Source organism: Chamaea fasciata, unplaced genomic scaffold (assembly GCF_029207755.1).
Source record: "Chamaea fasciata isolate MVZ Bird 193981 ecotype frontalis unplaced genomic scaffold, bChaFas1.0.hap1 SCAF_1, whole genome shotgun sequence".
Taxonomy (NCBI): Eukaryota; Metazoa; Chordata; class Aves; order Passeriformes; family Sylviidae; genus Chamaea; species Chamaea fasciata.
This window is the reverse complement of record NW_027094086.1, coordinates 43,415,305-43,434,035: the sequence shown is the minus strand read 5'-3', so window position 1 is coordinate 43,434,035 and position 18,731 is coordinate 43,415,305. Positions and strand designations below refer to the sequence as shown.

The following is an 18,731-nucleotide window of genomic DNA, read 5'->3' as shown; positions in this document are numbered from 1 at the left end:
CTAAGCTAGTTGCAAAGTAACTAAAATCAAATAGAGTTTTTTATTTTTTGGCTGAGATGTTCCATTGGCCTGAGAAGAATATGTGACATAGAAGAAATATTAGCTTGACACAAAAGTGACAATGACTAAGCTAATTTTAGAAGTGAGATGCAAAGAATAAATAAATACCTTTAACTGACTAAAATTAAATATAGTATCACTCCAGGTGCACAACTGGGGTGAGTCAGCACAATTTAATTGATAATGATGATACAGAGATGGCATTCTTCAACAGCTGAAGATGCAGTACTTATCTTCATTTTTTAAAGAAACTAAATTTAAGGAGATTCACATTTTATTAAAATCCAAGAAATTTCCTTTTAGAAATTATTTTTGAAAGCTAATTTATTAATACTTAGAATTATACCTCTGTTTTTAAAAATACTAAAAATGTATTACAAAGCATAAACTAGCTATTCAAAAATTACTGGATTTTTCTTTTTATTTAAAGTATTTTTAATTATATCACAGAACTACAGAATGGGTAAGGTTGGAAGGGACCACAGTCACTCATGTGGTTTGAGCTCCCTGCTCAAACAGGGTCATCCTTGAGCACGTGGCAGAGGATTGCATTCAGGCAGTTTTCCAGTGAGGGAGAGACCACACCATCTCTGGGCAATCTATTCCAGTGCTCAGTCACTGCATAGTAAAGTCCTTCCTCACATTCAAGTGGAATTTCCTGTGCCTCAGTTTCTGCCTGTTGCCTCTTGTCCTGTTGCCTGGCACCACTGAGAAGAGCCTGGCTCCATCCTCCTGACAGGCTTCCTTTAGGTACTTACAGAAATTGATGAGGTCTCTTTTCTGTTGCCTCTTCTCAAGACTGAGCAGGCCCAGCTTCCCCAGCCTGTCCTCCTAAGAGAGACGCTCCAGCCCCTTAATCATCCTTGTTGCCCTCCACTGGACTGTCTCTAGAAGCTCCATGTCTCTCTTGTTCCAAGGAGGCAGAACTGGGCACAGCACTCCACCTGTGGCCTCACCAGGGCACAGCAGAGAGGCAGGAGCCCCTTCCTCAATCTGCTGGAATGCTGTTCCTGATGCCTCCAGGGCACCATTTGCCATCTTGGCCACCAGGGCACTGCTAGCTCATGGACAGCTTGTTGTCCACCAGGACCCCTGTGTCCTTCTTTGCAGAGCTGCTTCCCAGCAGGTCAGCCCCCAGCCTGGGCTGGTGCCTGGTGTTACTCCTCCAGAGGTGTAGGACCCTGCCCTTGCCTTTGCTGAATTTCAGACAGCTCTCTGCCCATCTCTCCCACCTGTCAAGGTCTCTCTGAAGGGCTGCACAGGCTCTGGTGTATCATCCACTCGTCCCATCTTTTTGTTGTCAGTGAACTTGCTGAAGAGGCATCTACTCATTCATCCAGGTCATGGATGAGTAAGTTATACAGTATTGGGCCCAGTATTGAACCTTGGGGGTCAACACTAGTGACGGGCCTCCAAATACACCCTGTGCCACTGATTACAACCCTCTGGGATCTGCCATTCAGTCAGTTCTCAATCTACCTCACTGTCTACTCAATCAAATGTATGCATAATACTTAGCAGAAAAATCGTTCAGTGAGAACCATCATTGCATAAATTGTCTTAAGTTTTGATGTCAGATATTCTTCACTTAAGAAATCCAGGGCACAGGGAACCCTTCATATAACTGATTATCTTAAAGATTACCTAAAATGTTTCTGCACTAACAGTGCTACTTCTCACAATCTGCTGCCTGGGGCCACTGGGATATGTAGTGAAAACGAGGCAAGAAATGTACAGATCCATTTTAGAATTTTATTTTGTGCATCCTTGCTAAATGCTTTTCCCCAGTGTATTTTTTCTACAACTCCTTATCTTTACATATAGTGGAAATTCTAGACTCCTAATGTGTCAGCCTGTCTTACTGTAAAGTGATTAATTTCTTAATAAAGAGCTTTGAGACTTCAGTTTAGTCCAGGTGTTGATCCTTTTAGTATCAAAAGAAAAAATACCAATTAGGTTTTCAGAAAAAGAACACAATGGCTTTTCATTATGCATATCAAGAGAAGAGTCTGTGACTAACCTTTCATGGAGGAAAGGGCTGTGTAAGATACTGGTGTAGGGCCTTCCACAAGACGTAGAAGTTTATTACCAACAATGCAGGAGTTCCTCAGTCAAAAATGACTGTCACATGCACAAAGAATGATGCTCGTAATTCTGCAGAACCAGCAGTCCTGCTGTGCTGGCTGAATGCTGGATACCATAGTGCTTGGCAGATAATTGCTCAGTCTGTGATGATACATGTCATTTGGTTTCACAGGGTTCTGACATCAACATTGTTATGCAAAATGTCATATTCCACATAATTTCCATTTTGACTGAAGTATTGAATCTAGTCCCCCCTGCCCTTTCCCCTGCTTGCATTGTCTCACTTGCATTCTTCTGCTTGGCTGTTACGTAGGCAGATGTACTTTGCTGACTTAAGTACTTTTCCTCATTGTTTACTGACTGAATGGTAGCTTTTGCTGTAGCTTTCACCTTGTGTTCATTCATGGGGCAGTCCTGTGCAGGGGCAGGAGTTGGATTCAGTGATCTTGTAGATCCTTTTCAACTCGGGATATCCTGTGACTCCATGATTCTCTTACCTTTTTTCCCTTTGGTTTTTAAATAAGCTTTCAGAATGATTGGGCTTTGTCTCTTTTCAGCTATGTTGATTTGACTGAACTAGCAGAATTTGTAAGCTTCCCTGAGCTATTTCTCACATGCACTGTCTGCAGAATGAATGTCTTGCAGGCTATTTTGCTAACTTTACAATCAGAGTAGTATTTTTGCTCTGACTTAAGCAAATTTGATCTTCTAATATTCCATAAGTAAATTCAAGTTTCACCTTCTTCTTAGAGAAGGACCATTAATAGATACAGAATCTCTGTAAACATTTTTATACACTCCACCGTTGATGGCAGTGAAAGACTTTAGAGTGCTTTTTCCCTGTTAGCTCTAAGCATTGCATCTTGTGTTTGCTCTTATCTGTACCCAGGCTGTTTATCATGGCACTGTCAGTTGCAGTTTACTTCCATCCATTTTTGTTCTTTTTCCACTTCCTCATGTTTGTTCATTTTTCCTCTCTCTGACTTTTTTCAAAATCCAAAATCTTATTCTGCAGTCATTTATCTAGGATCAGCTGATGCATGTTGCTAGAAATCCACATTCTTCTGGCTTGTTGCCCCAAGACTGCAAGGGTTATACTTTATTATGTCAATATATTATTTATTTTCTCACTTTTGAGAGTTACTTGTCAGGATAGTACTAGCAGCTAGATCAAAGCTTTAATTTTGGGTAGACCTCCTGCAAATTTTATTGCCGATTTAATCCTTTTCTTACTTTGTTTTTGGTCCCCCAGTACTACTTATCACAGCACTAGAATATCAGCATTCATATATCCTTGAGTAGCTTTTTGGGTTTTTTTACTGGATGACTGAGTGCCCTTACTTTACCAGTTGAATCCTGTCCTTAGCACTTCCACTGAAATCTGCTTGCTGCTGCCCTCACATTTTTATGCTGTTTTGCAAACTTAGGGTGTCTTTTTCTCTAAGGGAGAAGACAGACAAGCTGTTTATTTTGCCATCTGAGATTGTCTTAAACATGCTGATTTTGAACCTTCTTCTTTAGAAAGCCTTTTTCTCCACTTCAGTTTCTTCTGCAACATAGTAGTATTTCCAGTATTGGAAAAAAATTTTAAGATTCAGTACATGTTCTGCTGGCTTTAATCTGCTTTATCTTATTTCCCTTAGTTCTTTATCTTCAGTATGTTACTAGAATGTGTGTATTTGTGTAGTGTCCGTGTGACAGTTTCATTCACCTTTTTCCTGTCCTTCATTCCTTTGCTGATTTTTAATCCATAAAGATAACCATCAAGCAATATCTTTTCATGATGTAACCCAGCTAGAGAAAATAGACCATTGATTCAGTTTTCAGTAATGGAGTGGATTTTTTTCCCCCTTCTCATTTTCCTGAGATAAATTTGTCTCCTTAACACAAGGAATTTTAGAGGAAGTTACTCACCGAAACCTTGGTAAACTAAACTTAAAACCTAAACTTAGACCGTATAGGGAACTTACGGTCTATACAGAAGGAAGACACATCTTCTGAAATGCATTCATTGTGGGAATTGTGAATTTACTGCGCTGAACTGCTCTCTATAGGATCCTTCCTCAGCGAATTCATGGCATAGGAAGACTTTGTTCATGATTAGTGTCTCGTAGTAGGCAATACTGATAATTAAGTGTCCTTTTTGGGATGCCAGTTCTAGGCTGGGTTGGTTTGGGGTTTTTTTTTGTGTTTACGGCTCTCACTGTAATACATCTGTTCAGTATTTTTAAAATGCACAGCCACAGATTTTGGTTTTTTACATGTTCTGTACTATCATCTGAATAGGCCTTTGTATCTCTGTATCCCCTGGCTACACACTGACAAGCAATTTTGTTTCCATAGCTTCTGAATATCTTTTATGCTTGCTTGTTTCCATTGTATTCTTTATTTTCTGATTAAAATGATAACAGAGATCTGTTTAGTAGATTAGAAGACCCTTATGACCATGAAATTTCTTTTGAGGCCTCCCACCAAGATTTTCTCTATTTTCTACTATTATGGAATTGCTGAGGCATAAAGTCTTTTTGGAAAATCTTACTAAAGATGCTGTCTGTACTCCCACTGGCCTTAGAATGAAATGAGGATGTCAGAGCACATACTTTTTTTAAAACAACTTTTTTTTTGATCTCTTTGCCTTAGTTTTGTTTTGGTTGTTTTTTTTTTTTTTTTTTAATTCTGCTGAAATAATAAAACTTTATTTAAACTAGTATTTTCAAGACCAAAGGTAGGAAAATCTTCATAAGCATGAGTAGTATACGTGTTTCCTTTGCACTTCATCCCTGAGAGTGAATACATGGATTGTAAATATGTATCTTTGAGCTCCTTGAGAATGTTAAATTTCTGTCATATTGCTGGCTGAGTTGACCCTAAAAGAAGTGAAGGAGGAAAAAAGGGATTTCCTTTACAACTGTTCCTGCTAGAAGAAGATGCAGTTGTGCATTTCTTCTGCAATGGATGCTGTACCAGTGTTGCGATACTGTGCTAGTATTTTAAAAAAAAAAAAAAAAAAAAAAAACAGGAATGTAAACAGAGAGATTACTTATATTAAAAATATTCCTGATTTTTAACACTTGTAAGAAAATCTCAGAAGTTAGGTTTCCAAAATAAATAAAACTGTATATAAATTAGTTAGCCACCACTTAAGCAAGCCACTCTTTTAAGCTAGAAAATATGTATTTTTTGCAAATAAAAAATGTGGGTGAGAAAGGTTAGCCTATTCCCTTATCTTTAATGTGATGGAAATAACTATTTTTATTTCTGTTTTTCTTTAGGTTGGGAATGTCAAGGGGAGAATCAACGAAGCTCACTGCAGTGCAGAGCAATGATGAAGATGAAAGCAAGTCTCTGTGCAGATCTTCTGGCATACCTGGTCCTTCTAAGCAAGCAACCTTTGAGGATCAAGAGGAGAAAGGTGCTGAAGTTCCACCTTTACCAGAGAGAGATTATAGTCCATCTCATTGTAGTATGGAACAGGTTCCTGTCAAGGATCTAACAGTAGATTCTGAGGACATACTGATACCTGAAGAATCAGTCATTCAGGAGGAAATTGCTGAAGAGGTCGAGACAAGTATTTGTGAATGCCAAGAGGAAAACCATAAGCCAGAACATGAGTTTTCTGAAGAGTCTGTAAGTCCAGCTGGCACCAATGAGGAAACAGAGGCAGTACAGCTTGCAGACAGCACTGAGTCCTGTGTCATGATGAATGATGTAACTGATACTGTATCTCGCATTGAAATTAAAGTAGAGTTGAAATCAGAATGCCCTCAGGAGGAGATGTCAGTTGTGATAGATCAGCTGGAGGATTGCATATCACCAGCACAATCAGCTTCATCCACAAACTCTGTGAGCGGTTCAGCTGAGAAGGATTCTGAGTCTGCAAAAGAGCTAATTGTGCCAGAAATGCAAAGTGCTGCTCTGGAAGGCTCCTTGTTCACTGGTGGAGGCATAGCAGTGGATATGGAGCTTCACAGTGACCCTGAGGAACAGTTGTCTGAGAATGCTTGTATTTCTGAAACTTCCTTTTCCTCTGGAAGTCCAGAAGTTTGTATTGCCTCTCCTGGAGGAGACACTCAGTCAACTTCAGAGGAACCCTGTACTCCAGCCTCTCTTGAAACAGCTTGCTCATCTGAAGTGTCCAGTTCTGAAAACACTGAAGGTGATATTCAGCAAAAGGCCAGTGATGAAAACTTGCACACACCTTTAATGTCGGAAATCTCTCCGATGTCCACCTCACCTGTAACCTCAGAAGCATCTTTGATGTCAAATTTACCTTTAACATCAGAGGCATCACCAGCTTCTAATTTACCTTTAACATCAGAAACATCTCCAATGTCTGATTTGCCTTTAACATCAGAAACATCTTCAGTGTCTTCTGTTCTTCTAACTTCTGAAACATTTGTGACAAATAGTTTGCCTCTTCCATCAGAGATATTTCCAGTCTCTAATTCCCCAAGCAGTGAAAGACTTACTCTGCAACAAAGGAAATCACCGTGTTTATTGGAAGACTCCCTTCCCACTCTGAAAGAAGAAAACTCTGTCATTCCTAAGGTGGTTCAAGAAGAGAATCTTGTTCAACCAAAACAACTTCAGAATGCCCCTGAAAATATGAAAGTTGGTCCACTAACAATTATACATGATACTTCAGTATTGGAAGAGTCCCAAAGTAAAAACCTCAGTCATCAGCCATGTAAGTCACATTCTGAAATTGAGAAATCCTACATTGCATCCATCCCAGAACACCCTCCTCCAGAGGTGATCAAAAATAAAAATCACAGTGTTCAGCAAAGAGGTGACAAGAAAGGTACACTCTTGCCCTCAGAGGTATCTGTCTTATCAGAAGGATCCCTTGGCAAAAATATCGAATTGCTTCCATCAAAGCCACATGATAAACTATATACCTCACCTCTAGAGAAAGCTACGTTCTCTGAAATAGGCAGAAGTAAATCTCACAAGCTAACAGGCAGCACCCAAAGTCGTCTAGAAAGTTCACATTCTTCCAAGTCTTTAGAACCCACAAAATCACCAGAAGCAAGAAATGAAAGTAGAGAGCCAGAGATCCCAAAGAGGAAAACAGCAGAACAGCACGGTTTTGGAATCTGCAAGGAGAAGAGAGCTAGAATAGATGATGATCTGCCTAATCGTAATGCTTCATCAACAAGTCCATCTGATAAAGAACAACCACCCAGAGAGGAACCCCGAGTTCCACCCCTTAAGGTAAAGTAACGAATAAACAGTGTGGCTTGGAAAAAAAAAAGGTTTATTATGTCCCTCTATGAACAGCATACAGGCCCAGTGCATGGTGTATTTTTTGGGGATGTATAAGGACTGTTAGTACTAATGGTTTTGCTTTACTATTACATTTCCACCATGCCAAATTACTTCTGATACAGATATATCCACAGTCGATTGGTAGGGGTCTTTGCTAAAAAATTGATTTTGTGTGTGGGAGCACTCTCCAGGATCCATGGCTTAATATAATTCAGGATTTTCCCCATCAGTCACATGCAGCACTTGTTTTTCTAATTGCCCATTTGTATTTTGTGCTTGTTCTTCTGTGGATGTCTTCTCCAGCAAGCATGACTAATAAATGTTATCATAACCATCACTCAGAAAAACAACCAGCACCTTAATCCAGCAAGAGAACCAAGAGTCAGAATAGTTGAAAATCCTTTTGCAAGCCCAAGGCTTGGGATAGGCTGAAATGTAAGATTTCCCTGTAAAATTAACTGGAAACAGAGACCTATCAGGGGGAGGTATCTGATTTATATATATACAGATACCTTTGTTAATGGCAAAGCAAAAGGTAAAAAAAAATGCACCACCTAAGCAAACACTTTTATGTGTATTATTCTGCTACATAAGAAAGTATATTTCAGTTAAAAAGTGTTCTTTTCATTATAGGGTTCTGTAAATTCAGTTATATATAGGCTCAATGTTTTGACCCTTTTAATTTCATATTTGGTGACATCAGCCAAGTTTAAGATCCAATTTACTGCATTTAAGCTATTGGCTTTGCAATACTAGTTCCTGATTATTCAGAAATGCCCTTTTCTGCATTTATTTTTGACTGCTGCAGTCACTGAACATTGTCAATATGGCCAGGAGGGCAAATAGACTAACTGCTTTAATCACTGGTGCAGAAGCATATTTCAGCTAATTTATTTTTAAGAGCAGTGATGCAATTGGAAGTTAGCCCTGTTCTGAGTTTAGTGATATTCTTTCATATTTGAAAGGTGTCTATCTAGCCTAATAAATTCTAATAACTCTCTAAGCATAAAGGAAAATAGATCACTAGGGAATAAAAAAGGTCAAAACTATTATAATAATAATAATAAAATAAAATAACCAAGCACTTAGAGCTCTAGGAGTTCTGGTAATGCAAAGTGGAAACTGAAAAGAGTTGCTGCTGAAACAGAATGTTTCGAAGAATTGTGGGCATTCAATTCTAGTATGCTTTTTATGTAAAAAATATTTGGCTCTTGTATCATCTAACCAGCAAACCCCCATGCTTTTTTTTTTTAAAAGGATTTTTTTTTAATCCTTTTACTTAAAGGAGGAAAAAAGAACCCCAGTTCTTCTAAGTCATTCTGTTATATGGATGTCACTTCCCATCATATCTTATGACAACTTCTTCTACAAATACTACCTAGTTTTCTTCTCAGTTCCTTTCAGAAGATAAGTCACAGCGTTAACCACTAAGTCCTCTTGCTAGGGACAGCCAGTAGACGTCCCTACTGGCTTTAGGAAATTTTTTTAAAAAAATTCTTAAAATCTTTTTAAGAAATGGAAAAGATTTTTGCCAACCTTGGGGTATCCTGAGAGAGTGTATGAGTTACAAAGTGGTTCCAAGACTCTTTATCCTGAAAAAATTATATGTCTGATTGGAAACATCCTAATAATTTCAGTGATTTTACAGGTTATTATTTTTCTTAAAATGCTAGGTATTTAAAATTTTAATATTTGTGGGCTTTTTATTTATAGTCTTGAGGATTTAATTCTCGAAGTGCAGTAATGTAAGAGTTATCCAGGGATGTACTAAAGTGAGTTTCTTAAAAATGCAAGTGAGGAAAGGAAAAGCATATCCTTCAGTGACTCACTTCTTTTACACCTCTTAAATCCTCCATTGTGGAAGTTGGAAAGCAGGCTCAGTGGAGATACCACTTTATCCTATCTAATGGAAAGATTTGTTGTCTGGTTTATAAGGAAAGCACAGGCTGTTCCTGATGTCTTAATCACTGGTGACCGAGGAGAAAGGCACTACATGATCATTACTTTTTCACATGTTTGCAGGAAGGGGCTGCTTGCAGGTTCTTGTCCAGTATCACTGCACGAGGCTTGCTGAGCATTTCAGGTAGATGCACTGAATATAAAACAGGTCTGACAAATTGTATATGGTAAGCATCATGTTGTTGTCCAGTTCAATCATTCTTCCTGTCAGAAGGATCAGTGTGAGAAGCTAATACAGGTGTCAGTTATTCACACTGGAGGATGATAAAATACTGAAGCATAAGTATCATTAAGTTTTAGCAGTTTTCTGTCCACCTGCATTGAACAGTAATTCCTTTCATTACCTTTCTCTCACCCATAAGGAGACAACTGATTATTCTAGTGAGTGGATGATCACTTTAAAATTTACTGTGTTTTTTTCCTTTTTCTTCCTTTAGATTCAGCTTTCAAAAATTGGACCGCCTTTTATCATCAAGAGCCAACCTGTTTCTAAACCAGAACCTCGAGTTTCCCCAAGTACATCAGTCAGCAGTGGGAGAAACACTGGGGCTAGAACTCTGGCAGATATCAAAGCAAGAGCTCAGCAAGCAAGAGCCCAAAGAGAAGCTGCAGCTGCAGCAGCCGTGGCAGCAGCTGCCAGCATAGTGTCTGGCGCAATGGGGACCCCATGTGAAGGTGGAAAGACAAGAACGCTGGCACACATCAAGGAGCAAACAAAGGCCAAGCTATTTGCAAAGCATCAAGCCAGAGCTCATTTACTCCAGACTAATAAAGAATCAAAGTCACAGTTCAGCTCAAAGGAAAGTAGTACCTCATCTCTGGAGATACCAACGACTACTGACACAAAGATTGAAGGTTCTACTGGTGTCATTATAGTTAATCCTAACTGCAGGTCCCCTAGCAACAAGTCTTCTCATCACCGTGAGACCACCACTTTATTGCAGCAGTCCCTTAACACAGCTACATTACCAGAAACTGCTACTGAGATATCTGTGCACAGTTCTGATGAAAATATACCTGTGCCACAATTGTGTGAGAAAATTATTTCATCTACCTCTACTGAAAGTAACAGTGTGCCAGTGCTTTATAATAAAAGTTCAGTCTCTGTGTGTGTTTGCAGCACTGCTATGTCTGGAGCAATTAAAGAACTTTCTTTTGCAAGTTCTGTTGATAAATCCTCTGTGTTAATGTCTGTTGACAGCGCAAACACAGCAATTTCAGCTTGTAATATAAATATGCTGAAAACCATCCAAGGGGCTGATACTCCTTGCATAACTGTTGGACCAAAATGTATTGATAACAGTAATGTACCAGTCTCCATAGACAACACAGTCTTATCAAGCACCATCGATGACAAAAGGTTGCCAGTACCCAGTAGCAATGTGAATAACGCAGTCTCCGGTCATTATGCCACTGTGCCAGCTTCATCTATTGCAAGTAACTTGCCAAATCATCTCTCTGGTAGTTCTGTACTGATTCCTCCAGTGGGGACTACCAACAGGTTTCCTTCTGATAAGATAGCCATAACCGGGTGTAGCGAGCAGAGCACTGTCTCCATCCACACAACCGTCAGGTCAGCTTTAAGTTGCAGTGAGGCCCTTGCAGCTGCAGATTCTGTTGCAAGGCCACCCATTTCAATGTTTACTGGTAACATGGTGACACTAAGCTCTTATGATAACGCTACTAAAGTGAATGCTGATCTCCTAGAAAAAAGCTCTGCAGCACGAAACCGGATGGATCTCTCTGGTAAATCTCATCCGCTGAGCTTTACACAAACTGCCATGAATAGGTCTATACCTTGTAAAGTCATTGTTGACCACACTACGAACCAGAATTCCAGTCTGTCACTTTCTTCCTCTATTGAAAATGCAGAGAGCAGCATTGACCTGCAGAGCAGACCTGTAAGGACAGAAGCTGCCTTACAAAGTATAGCCTGTCCTCAGGTGTCTGTCATAAGCAGGCCTGAAGTGGTTACTAGTGAAAACCTTGAGCACAGTTCCAGCTTTATTGCCATTACAGCAAAGCAAGACAGCAAAAACTTGCAGGCAGGTTGTTCAAGTCTTCGAGAAGTGCCTCTTGCTCCTCAAGATAAATTAATTGAGGTGGTTACTACCAGCCAAGGCTTTGCTGACCAACTAAGAGGTCCTTCAGCACTGAAAAATGAAGCCAATGCTGCCTGTGCCAATCAGTACAACACTAACAATAGAATTTGTTGGCGTGATGAGGAGGCAATGAATACAGACCAGCCAGTAGTCAGCCATCTTACCTCTGGTAAGCATAAGGAATATGCAGAGCAAAACTGCTTGAAAAATGTCAAAAGCGAACCTTCCAGTTATACACACATGTCAGAACAGCAATCCAGGAGTCTTTTGACAAGCATTGCTGTTCCTGTTAAATCGGAAACTAATGAGTCTGACAAGTGCTTCAGGATGGACACTGAGGATTTTACTGAAATGCCTGCCCAGACTGCAGAAATAGCCACGAGTGTGCAGCCACCACAGGCCTCCAAGACATCCATCGCGGACTCCATGGAAGACTCCCTGTCCCTTACAACGGAAACCCTAAAGAGAGTCACTAGTGCCGGGGGCTCGAGCTGTCGCTTGTCATCAGTGGAGGCCAACAACCCCTTAGTGACACAGTTACTGCAAGGCAATCTGCCTTTAGAAAAAGTGCTGCCGCAGCCCCGATCAGGAGCCAAACTAGAAATTAACAGGCTTCCCTTGCCTTTGCAAACTACCTCAGTATGTAAAACAGTAGTGGCCGAGAGAAATATTGTTGAACATGCTTCCAACTCCAATCCAGATGGTAAAGGATTTACAGCAGGCAGCATAGCCCCGCTACAAATCAGAAAGCGTGAAAACCATCCAAAAAAGAGGATGGCCAGGACTATAGGGGAACATGCTCAAATTAAATGTGAGCCTGGGAAGGTGTCAATGGACACAGATGTTAAAGTAGCTCCTTGTGTAATTAGTTCCAGCATGAATCAGCTAGGGCACGGACAGCCATTTAAGCAGGAGTGGCTTAACAAACACACCATTCAGAGCCGGATCGCTCACAGCCCAGAGATCAAGCAGCAGAAGAGACCTTTGCCTTCATGCAGTTTCCAGCAGAGCTTATTTCACATTGATAAAAATGGCAGCTTTCACGCAGAAGCCAGTACCTCACATAGACAGCATTTTTACCAAATGTCCATGGCTGCAAGAGGCCCCATTCCTACGGCAGCTTTGTTGCAAACTACTTCAAAAGGCCCACCTGGCTGCAACGCATTTGCTTTCAGCAGACACCTGGAACAGAAGGGTTTGGGAGACGTGAATATTTCTACAGCAGCTCACCAGCTGAGGCTAGGAAGTGTGTTTTCCCCTAATATTCAAATCAAGGAAGGTGATGACATTGCCAGTGCCTCTCAAACTCTGCAGAGTAAAACATTAGCGCATCCCCCTGCTCCCCCTCCGCCCCTGCCACCTCCTCCCCCTCCTCACCCAAATGCAGAAGTCCCCTCTGATCAAAAACAACCGACAGTTACTATGGAAACCACTAAAAGACTTAGTTGGCCTCAGCCAGCCAGCATCTGTAGCAATATAAAATCTGAACCTATTTCTTTTGAGGAAGGTTTAAGCAGCAGCTGCGAACTGGGCATGAAACAAGCTTCCTATGATCAGAACGAAGTGAAAGAACAGTTAAAAGCGTTTGCATTAAAAAATGCAGACTTCTCTTCCTATTTACTTTCTGAGCCACAGAAGCCTTTTACCCAACTTGCTGCTCAGAAAATACAGACGCAGCACCCACAGCAGCAGCAGCAGCTCTGTGGAAATTATCCAACAATACACTTTGGTAGCACAAGTTTCAAAAGGGCAGCATCTGCAATTGAGAAATCGATTGGGATTTTAGGAAGTGGTTCAAACACAGCCACAGGCCTGTCTAACCAGAACGCGCAGATCCCAGTTCAGAAATTTGCTGACAGCAGCAATGCTGATGAGCTGGAACTGAAATGCTCCTGCAGGCTGAAAGCCATGATTGTGTGCAAAGGCTGCGGAGCCTTCTGTCATGATGACTGCATAGGGCCTTCCAAACTGTGTGTAGCTTGTCTGGTGGTACGGTAGGAACTGAGTCAAAGATGCAGTATCCCTTATCAACATGGGGAAGCAGGACAAAGGAACAGAGAAATTGGAACAGTTTAGGCCACTAATGGTTTGCAATTAGTGGATTGATTTCTTTTTTTTTTTTTTTTAACTTTTTTTTTTCTTCTACATGGTGCTTTCAGAACTTAGTTATTCTGCCTGAGTGCCATTTTCTGGGGGAAGAGGAAACCTGTAGAAGTAGTTTTAAAAAAAGATAGCCTTGTTACTGAAGCATCTATGAGCTCTCTTGCTGTGCTAGAAAAAAAAAGAAAAATGCATTAATGCATGTCATTCGTAGCTTGTATTTATTTGCACAAAGTGCAGCACATTTTTTCTCCACTGTTTGATAGTTGATATGAGTTGCAGGTTAAAAGATCAGTGGAAGAATAGCACTGTAAGAAGTGGAGTAACTATGCAGAATGAATAACACACTGAATAGCAACTGGTGTGAGTGGGGTAGTGGCAAGGTGCAGGGTGCCGACCGTCGTAGCTTCTAAGTCAGTTTGCAGTCTTTCTGCTGACAAGATTGTTTTCTTCGATTGAATTTCACTATCTGGGGCTAAAATATAGTCACTTCACCTAACAAAAGAAATTTAAAAGAGGAATTTAGATTGGTAGAGAAGTTTCCTTATGTGCCTGCCAGGGACTGTGGAACTCAAATCTTACTCATCATCTCTTCTTTGCTGGTTCCTTGAGAATGATTTGTATGTGTGATGAGTTAGCGGGACCAACACTGGAAATACATTGGCTTCAGTGGAGTGTGGGGAAAGTAACTTCTCTGCTGGATATTAGAAACCTCTTTTCTCTTCCTGTTTCTCACTCGAATAGTCTTTATTTGTATTTGTCTCTCTAATCTGTCGACTAGGTTTGTCAGTCCCAAATATATATAAAAATAGTCAGACAGAGGTCGTTGGTTCTCGAGGTTGTAGCCTTTCTGTGGCCTAAAAATGATGCATTCTTCTGATGAATGAGTAAGAAAAGATTTTAATTGCATATTGGTTGAATGTTGATTTATAATTTCTTTTTCCTCTTTTGTGACTTACTCTCTTTAAATGACATCTGAGAGTTTTGCCATTTAAAGCAATTCTTAGAAGTACTTACAACACTGACTTTATTTTTTTTTTTCTCGAAGTCAGACCCCTTTTAGAAATTTGGAAGCAAAATGTATTTTTAAAAGGGATACTGCATCTTTAAAGTAACCTTCAGTAGTTATCCAGTACTGTATTTACATTCAGGACTATAGCTGCATTCCAGATGTGGTAGCCACCATAGCAGCAGAAAAGAAAAACACTGATTTTGGGGTCCTATTCACCTAAAAGGAAAATATTATAAAGGGATAAAGCACATGCAGTTGCTGGGGAGATGAAAACACCTTGGTTTTTTTTTTCACTCCCACTTCAAGAACAAAACATGTGGAGTTCAAGTTGTTCATCTGCCAATATGTGGTTGGCCAAATGTCAGTATCAAGAGAAACTTTTTTTTACCATCACCGTAGAACCTCACTAATCCAAAGACCTTACAGCCTACCCAAGAAAACTGGTTTTCCTTGCACAGTTTTAACAGAGCAGTGTAGTAAGAATGTGTGAGATGTAATACTTCTTGGTTTCATTGTGCAGTGAAGCTGTTGCATTCTGGAGTACTAATGTGAATGATAGAGCTACATTTAGGAAATGAAAGGTATGCTGTATTTTAGAGCATACTTTTTTATCTGATCTTTGTTTGTGTACTTTTCATCAGCTGTAACCAGTCTCCCTGACTCAGGGGTGTATTAGTGAGGTTCTGCTGAATGAAGGAACCATGTTTATTTTCTTGCGGGACCATTTTCACAAACATGATAAATGCCGTTTGTTGTCTTAAAAGTGAGCTGGAATATCTACAGCATACATTCCTGTCATAGGAAGCTCTATGGTGCACCTTGATGTTCTCTTTTATTGTAATTAGCAACATATCAATATTATTTTTGACACTGTGTGGTACAAAGGCCATTTGTAATAACTAACAAATTTGTTGCTGATACAATAATACATTTTTTTTCTATACAAAAGTGCTCCTTAATATGACATGTGAACTAAGGAATGGCTTCTCAGCACTTTCAGGGCTTATGGTAGGAAAATAAGCCAGCCAAGCTAAAACATAAAAGTAACCAAGTGAAAATTAGCATCCACTGCTATGCCAGCTGCTGGCGAAACAGCAACTGGGCTATGCTCATGAGTAAGCATGAGTGTAGTCAGTTAATGTATATCAGATTCAGAGTTGAGGAGCCTTTGTATTGGAACTGTATTGCATTGTATTTATACTTGGTAGAGCTAGGATCTTCTATTTAAAAAAAAAGAAAGAAAGAAAGAAAAAAGAGCAACCAGTCTTAGACTTCTGTTTACCTATGTTTATATAAGCCTGCTGGGAATCCTTATTTCTAGCTCAGGTTTTCCTGTCCACAGCACATAAGTCAATATTTGTTTGTACTTGCATCTGGAAATAGTTCTTGTACTGACTGACATAATACAGAAATAAATTCCGGCCGCAACATAGTTTTCCTTTGTTTGAAGGGTAAGAGTGTGACTAACGTGGTGGGTCACTCATTCATGTCATATTGTCATTTTTGTACCAGGATTGCAACTTGCATATGTGAGGTCATGATAAAATGTATTTAAAATGGCATTAGACTGGATGGTGCTATCTTACATTACACGACTGACCAAACTCTTCCATAGTGCAGTTCCACTCCTTTCATTTTTGAGTCATTGGAGTTGCACCAGGAATAAATTCGAGCAATTAGTTAGCAACAGTGGTGAAGTGTTGTTACGGATTAGGTGCAGAGTATGAAAATACTCAAAAGCAACCGCAGTGATGTGAGAGCCTGATTGAATCCTAGCATGACTGGAAACCTTATGTGGATTTTGGTATCACACAAATGCTTAGGGGAGAGCGACCCTAGGCCTTTGGTAAGAACCCAGTCACATTTAGAGTGATTTTGAGTCACTCCTTTTTTTGTTGTTACTTGGTTGTTCAGGTTTCAGGCTCAATGTCATCGTGTTCTCTAATGACCATGCCGTTTGCACCGGGGGTTGTTTATAGTTTATGCACTGAAAAGTGGTGAAAGAATTACTTAAGAACACACTGCTCTGTGTTTGTGTGTACGTACGTATGTGTCCCAGTGTCCAGCATGTATAATTTACCTTTTTTTTTTTTTTTTTAATCTCCAGAAATTGTCCCCCTACTCCTACCCCTGGAGCAGCACTTTTGGGTGAGAGGGAGAAACCTTTTTTTCTTTCCTCCCTCTTTATTGTTTTAATTGCATACCTGTGAGATATGCAGATAACGTTAGGGCATTTGCAGTGAGTGTGTTTGTGTGTTTCTGTTCTGAAATAATTTTCCAAGCAGAAACTCCCTTTGAAATAATGTTAAAAAAAAAAATTAAGAAATGGTGAACTGGATGCTCCCTGTTTGCATTTTATTTATCTGCTGAGATCTAGTACATGAAATAGCATTTTAAAAAATAAAGGTTGAGCCATAAAGCGAAAGGTATATTCTCTGTACTATAGGCTTTCTTCTTGAGGGTGGTGCATGTTGTCAGGGTAAGCTACAGAACGTGCAGAAGGTTTTTCAGGGCCCTGCAATTCCTTGCACAGTTTTTAAGCTGGTGCATATGGTGCTTTATAATGCAATTTCTGAAGTAAAATTACCTTATGCTGCACCCCCTTCCCCTTATGAACACACGCACAATTTCAGAATCGTTATTGTAGCCTCTGGTTTAGCAGTTTCTCCAAGGTGTGGTGAAGTACCAGGATAAACACTTAAGATGAGCTGAGGAGTGTCACCAAAAGGGATCATTTTAGCTGACGCACATGAAGGGCCCTGCTATGCTATGAACACTGAATGACTTCTGCAGTCTCCTGGCAGCAGCGCAGCAGCTCATCTTCGTGGCTCTGCAGAGCACTGAGGGGGAAGCAGTGAAATACTCAGTGGCTTTATCATGGACCTGTGTTGTAGCTAAATGTTTCTGAATCTTTGAAATCCTGTTGTCTTCGATCATCATGCTTTGTCACTGTAAAACCAACGAAAAGGAAAAAAAGCATTTTTTAGTCTAATTTAAGGAGCTGCTTCTTTTATAGCACATAATATTTCGCTTTGTACTATATTTGATAGTTAAAGAATAATTTAGTCCGTAGAATAACTTTGTTGTATTTGTACTGTTCATGAATGTTACAAGAAAAGTGCTTTACTTTGTTGCCATAATTCTCTTGTACTGCTGTAAAATATTTTTTCTGCTTTATGGAAACTTAACTCGATTCACATTTTCAGTACAGGGTTTTTTGTGTGTATGTTTCGGGTTTTTTTGTCAGTATTCTGAATGTTTACATCTGTTCAACATTAGCCATTCTATGCCTTTATAGGGCAGTATTACTCCTGCAGTATAACAGCAATGTGAAATCCACTCGTACCTAACATGCATGAGAAATACAAATTTATTGGGGAGATCCATAACGTGCATAGATACTTTTTCTATCCACATTCAGTGAAGTAAATACCCTCCTTCGGTCCTCTACCAAAGAAAATGTTACTCCCACAGGACAAGCTTGGAAAGTGGTTCTCTGAATTTTCAGAAGGGGGTGTAGTTGGTTTCAGCAAGATTGCTACAGTTTAATGCTGTTATGCTTTGCTTTGTTACCCACCAGATGTGACAGGGTGAAACAAGCATTTTAGCAACTTTGTGTTTCAAGACAGTGTTTTGTTTAGAATTCAGGGATCATGCTTTCTTTAATGGTGCTGTTTGTTTTATTATTCTTTTTAAGAAAACAACCTTTTGTTGCCTACAGAAATGACCATTCATAAAACCATAAATTAAATGAAATAATTTGTCTTCATAACTTTTCTCCCTTTCCTTTCCCCCTTCCCTGTCCCTTGAAAATAACAACTTGGGCTTCAATATTAAAATATTCTGGAAAAAAAATAAAGAGATAAAATAATATTTGTCATTTGTTTATTTATTTTCAGTGCCTTAGGCAGGAGATCCTCCTTGTGCACGTCCATTGTATGTACAGGTTGACGAACTAGAAATGTGAGAGACAAATCAGCTCTTTGTAAAGGATTTTTCAGTTATGATGATGTAAGGCACAGTTTGAATGACTTCTGATGTAATTTGAGTATTAACCATCTTATACTAGTACAATAAAACTAGGTGTTGCATACTAAGTTGTTTAAGTAGGATAGTTTGTGGATGAAAGTGATTATATTACTTTG

At 39.6% G+C, this 18,731-nt stretch overlaps 1 protein-coding gene across 2 annotated transcripts in view; it reads left to right on the top strand.

The window, feature by feature from the left end:
* Nucleotides 1–13,592, top strand: part of ASXL3 (ASXL transcriptional regulator 3) — a 121,649-nt gene extending 108,057 nt beyond the window's left edge. For both annotated transcript variants that reach the window (XM_066181903.1, XM_066181912.1), the window contains 2 exons: nt 5,418–7,359; nt 9,810–13,592. In XM_066181903.1, coding sequence (XP_066038000.1) covers nt 5,418–7,359; nt 9,810–13,472 — 5,605 coding nt within the window. In that variant the 3' untranslated portion in view covers nt 13,473–13,592. The remainder of the gene's footprint in view (nt 1–5,417; nt 7,360–9,809) is intronic.
* The last annotated feature ends 5,139 nt before the right edge of the window (nt 13,593–18,731 follow it).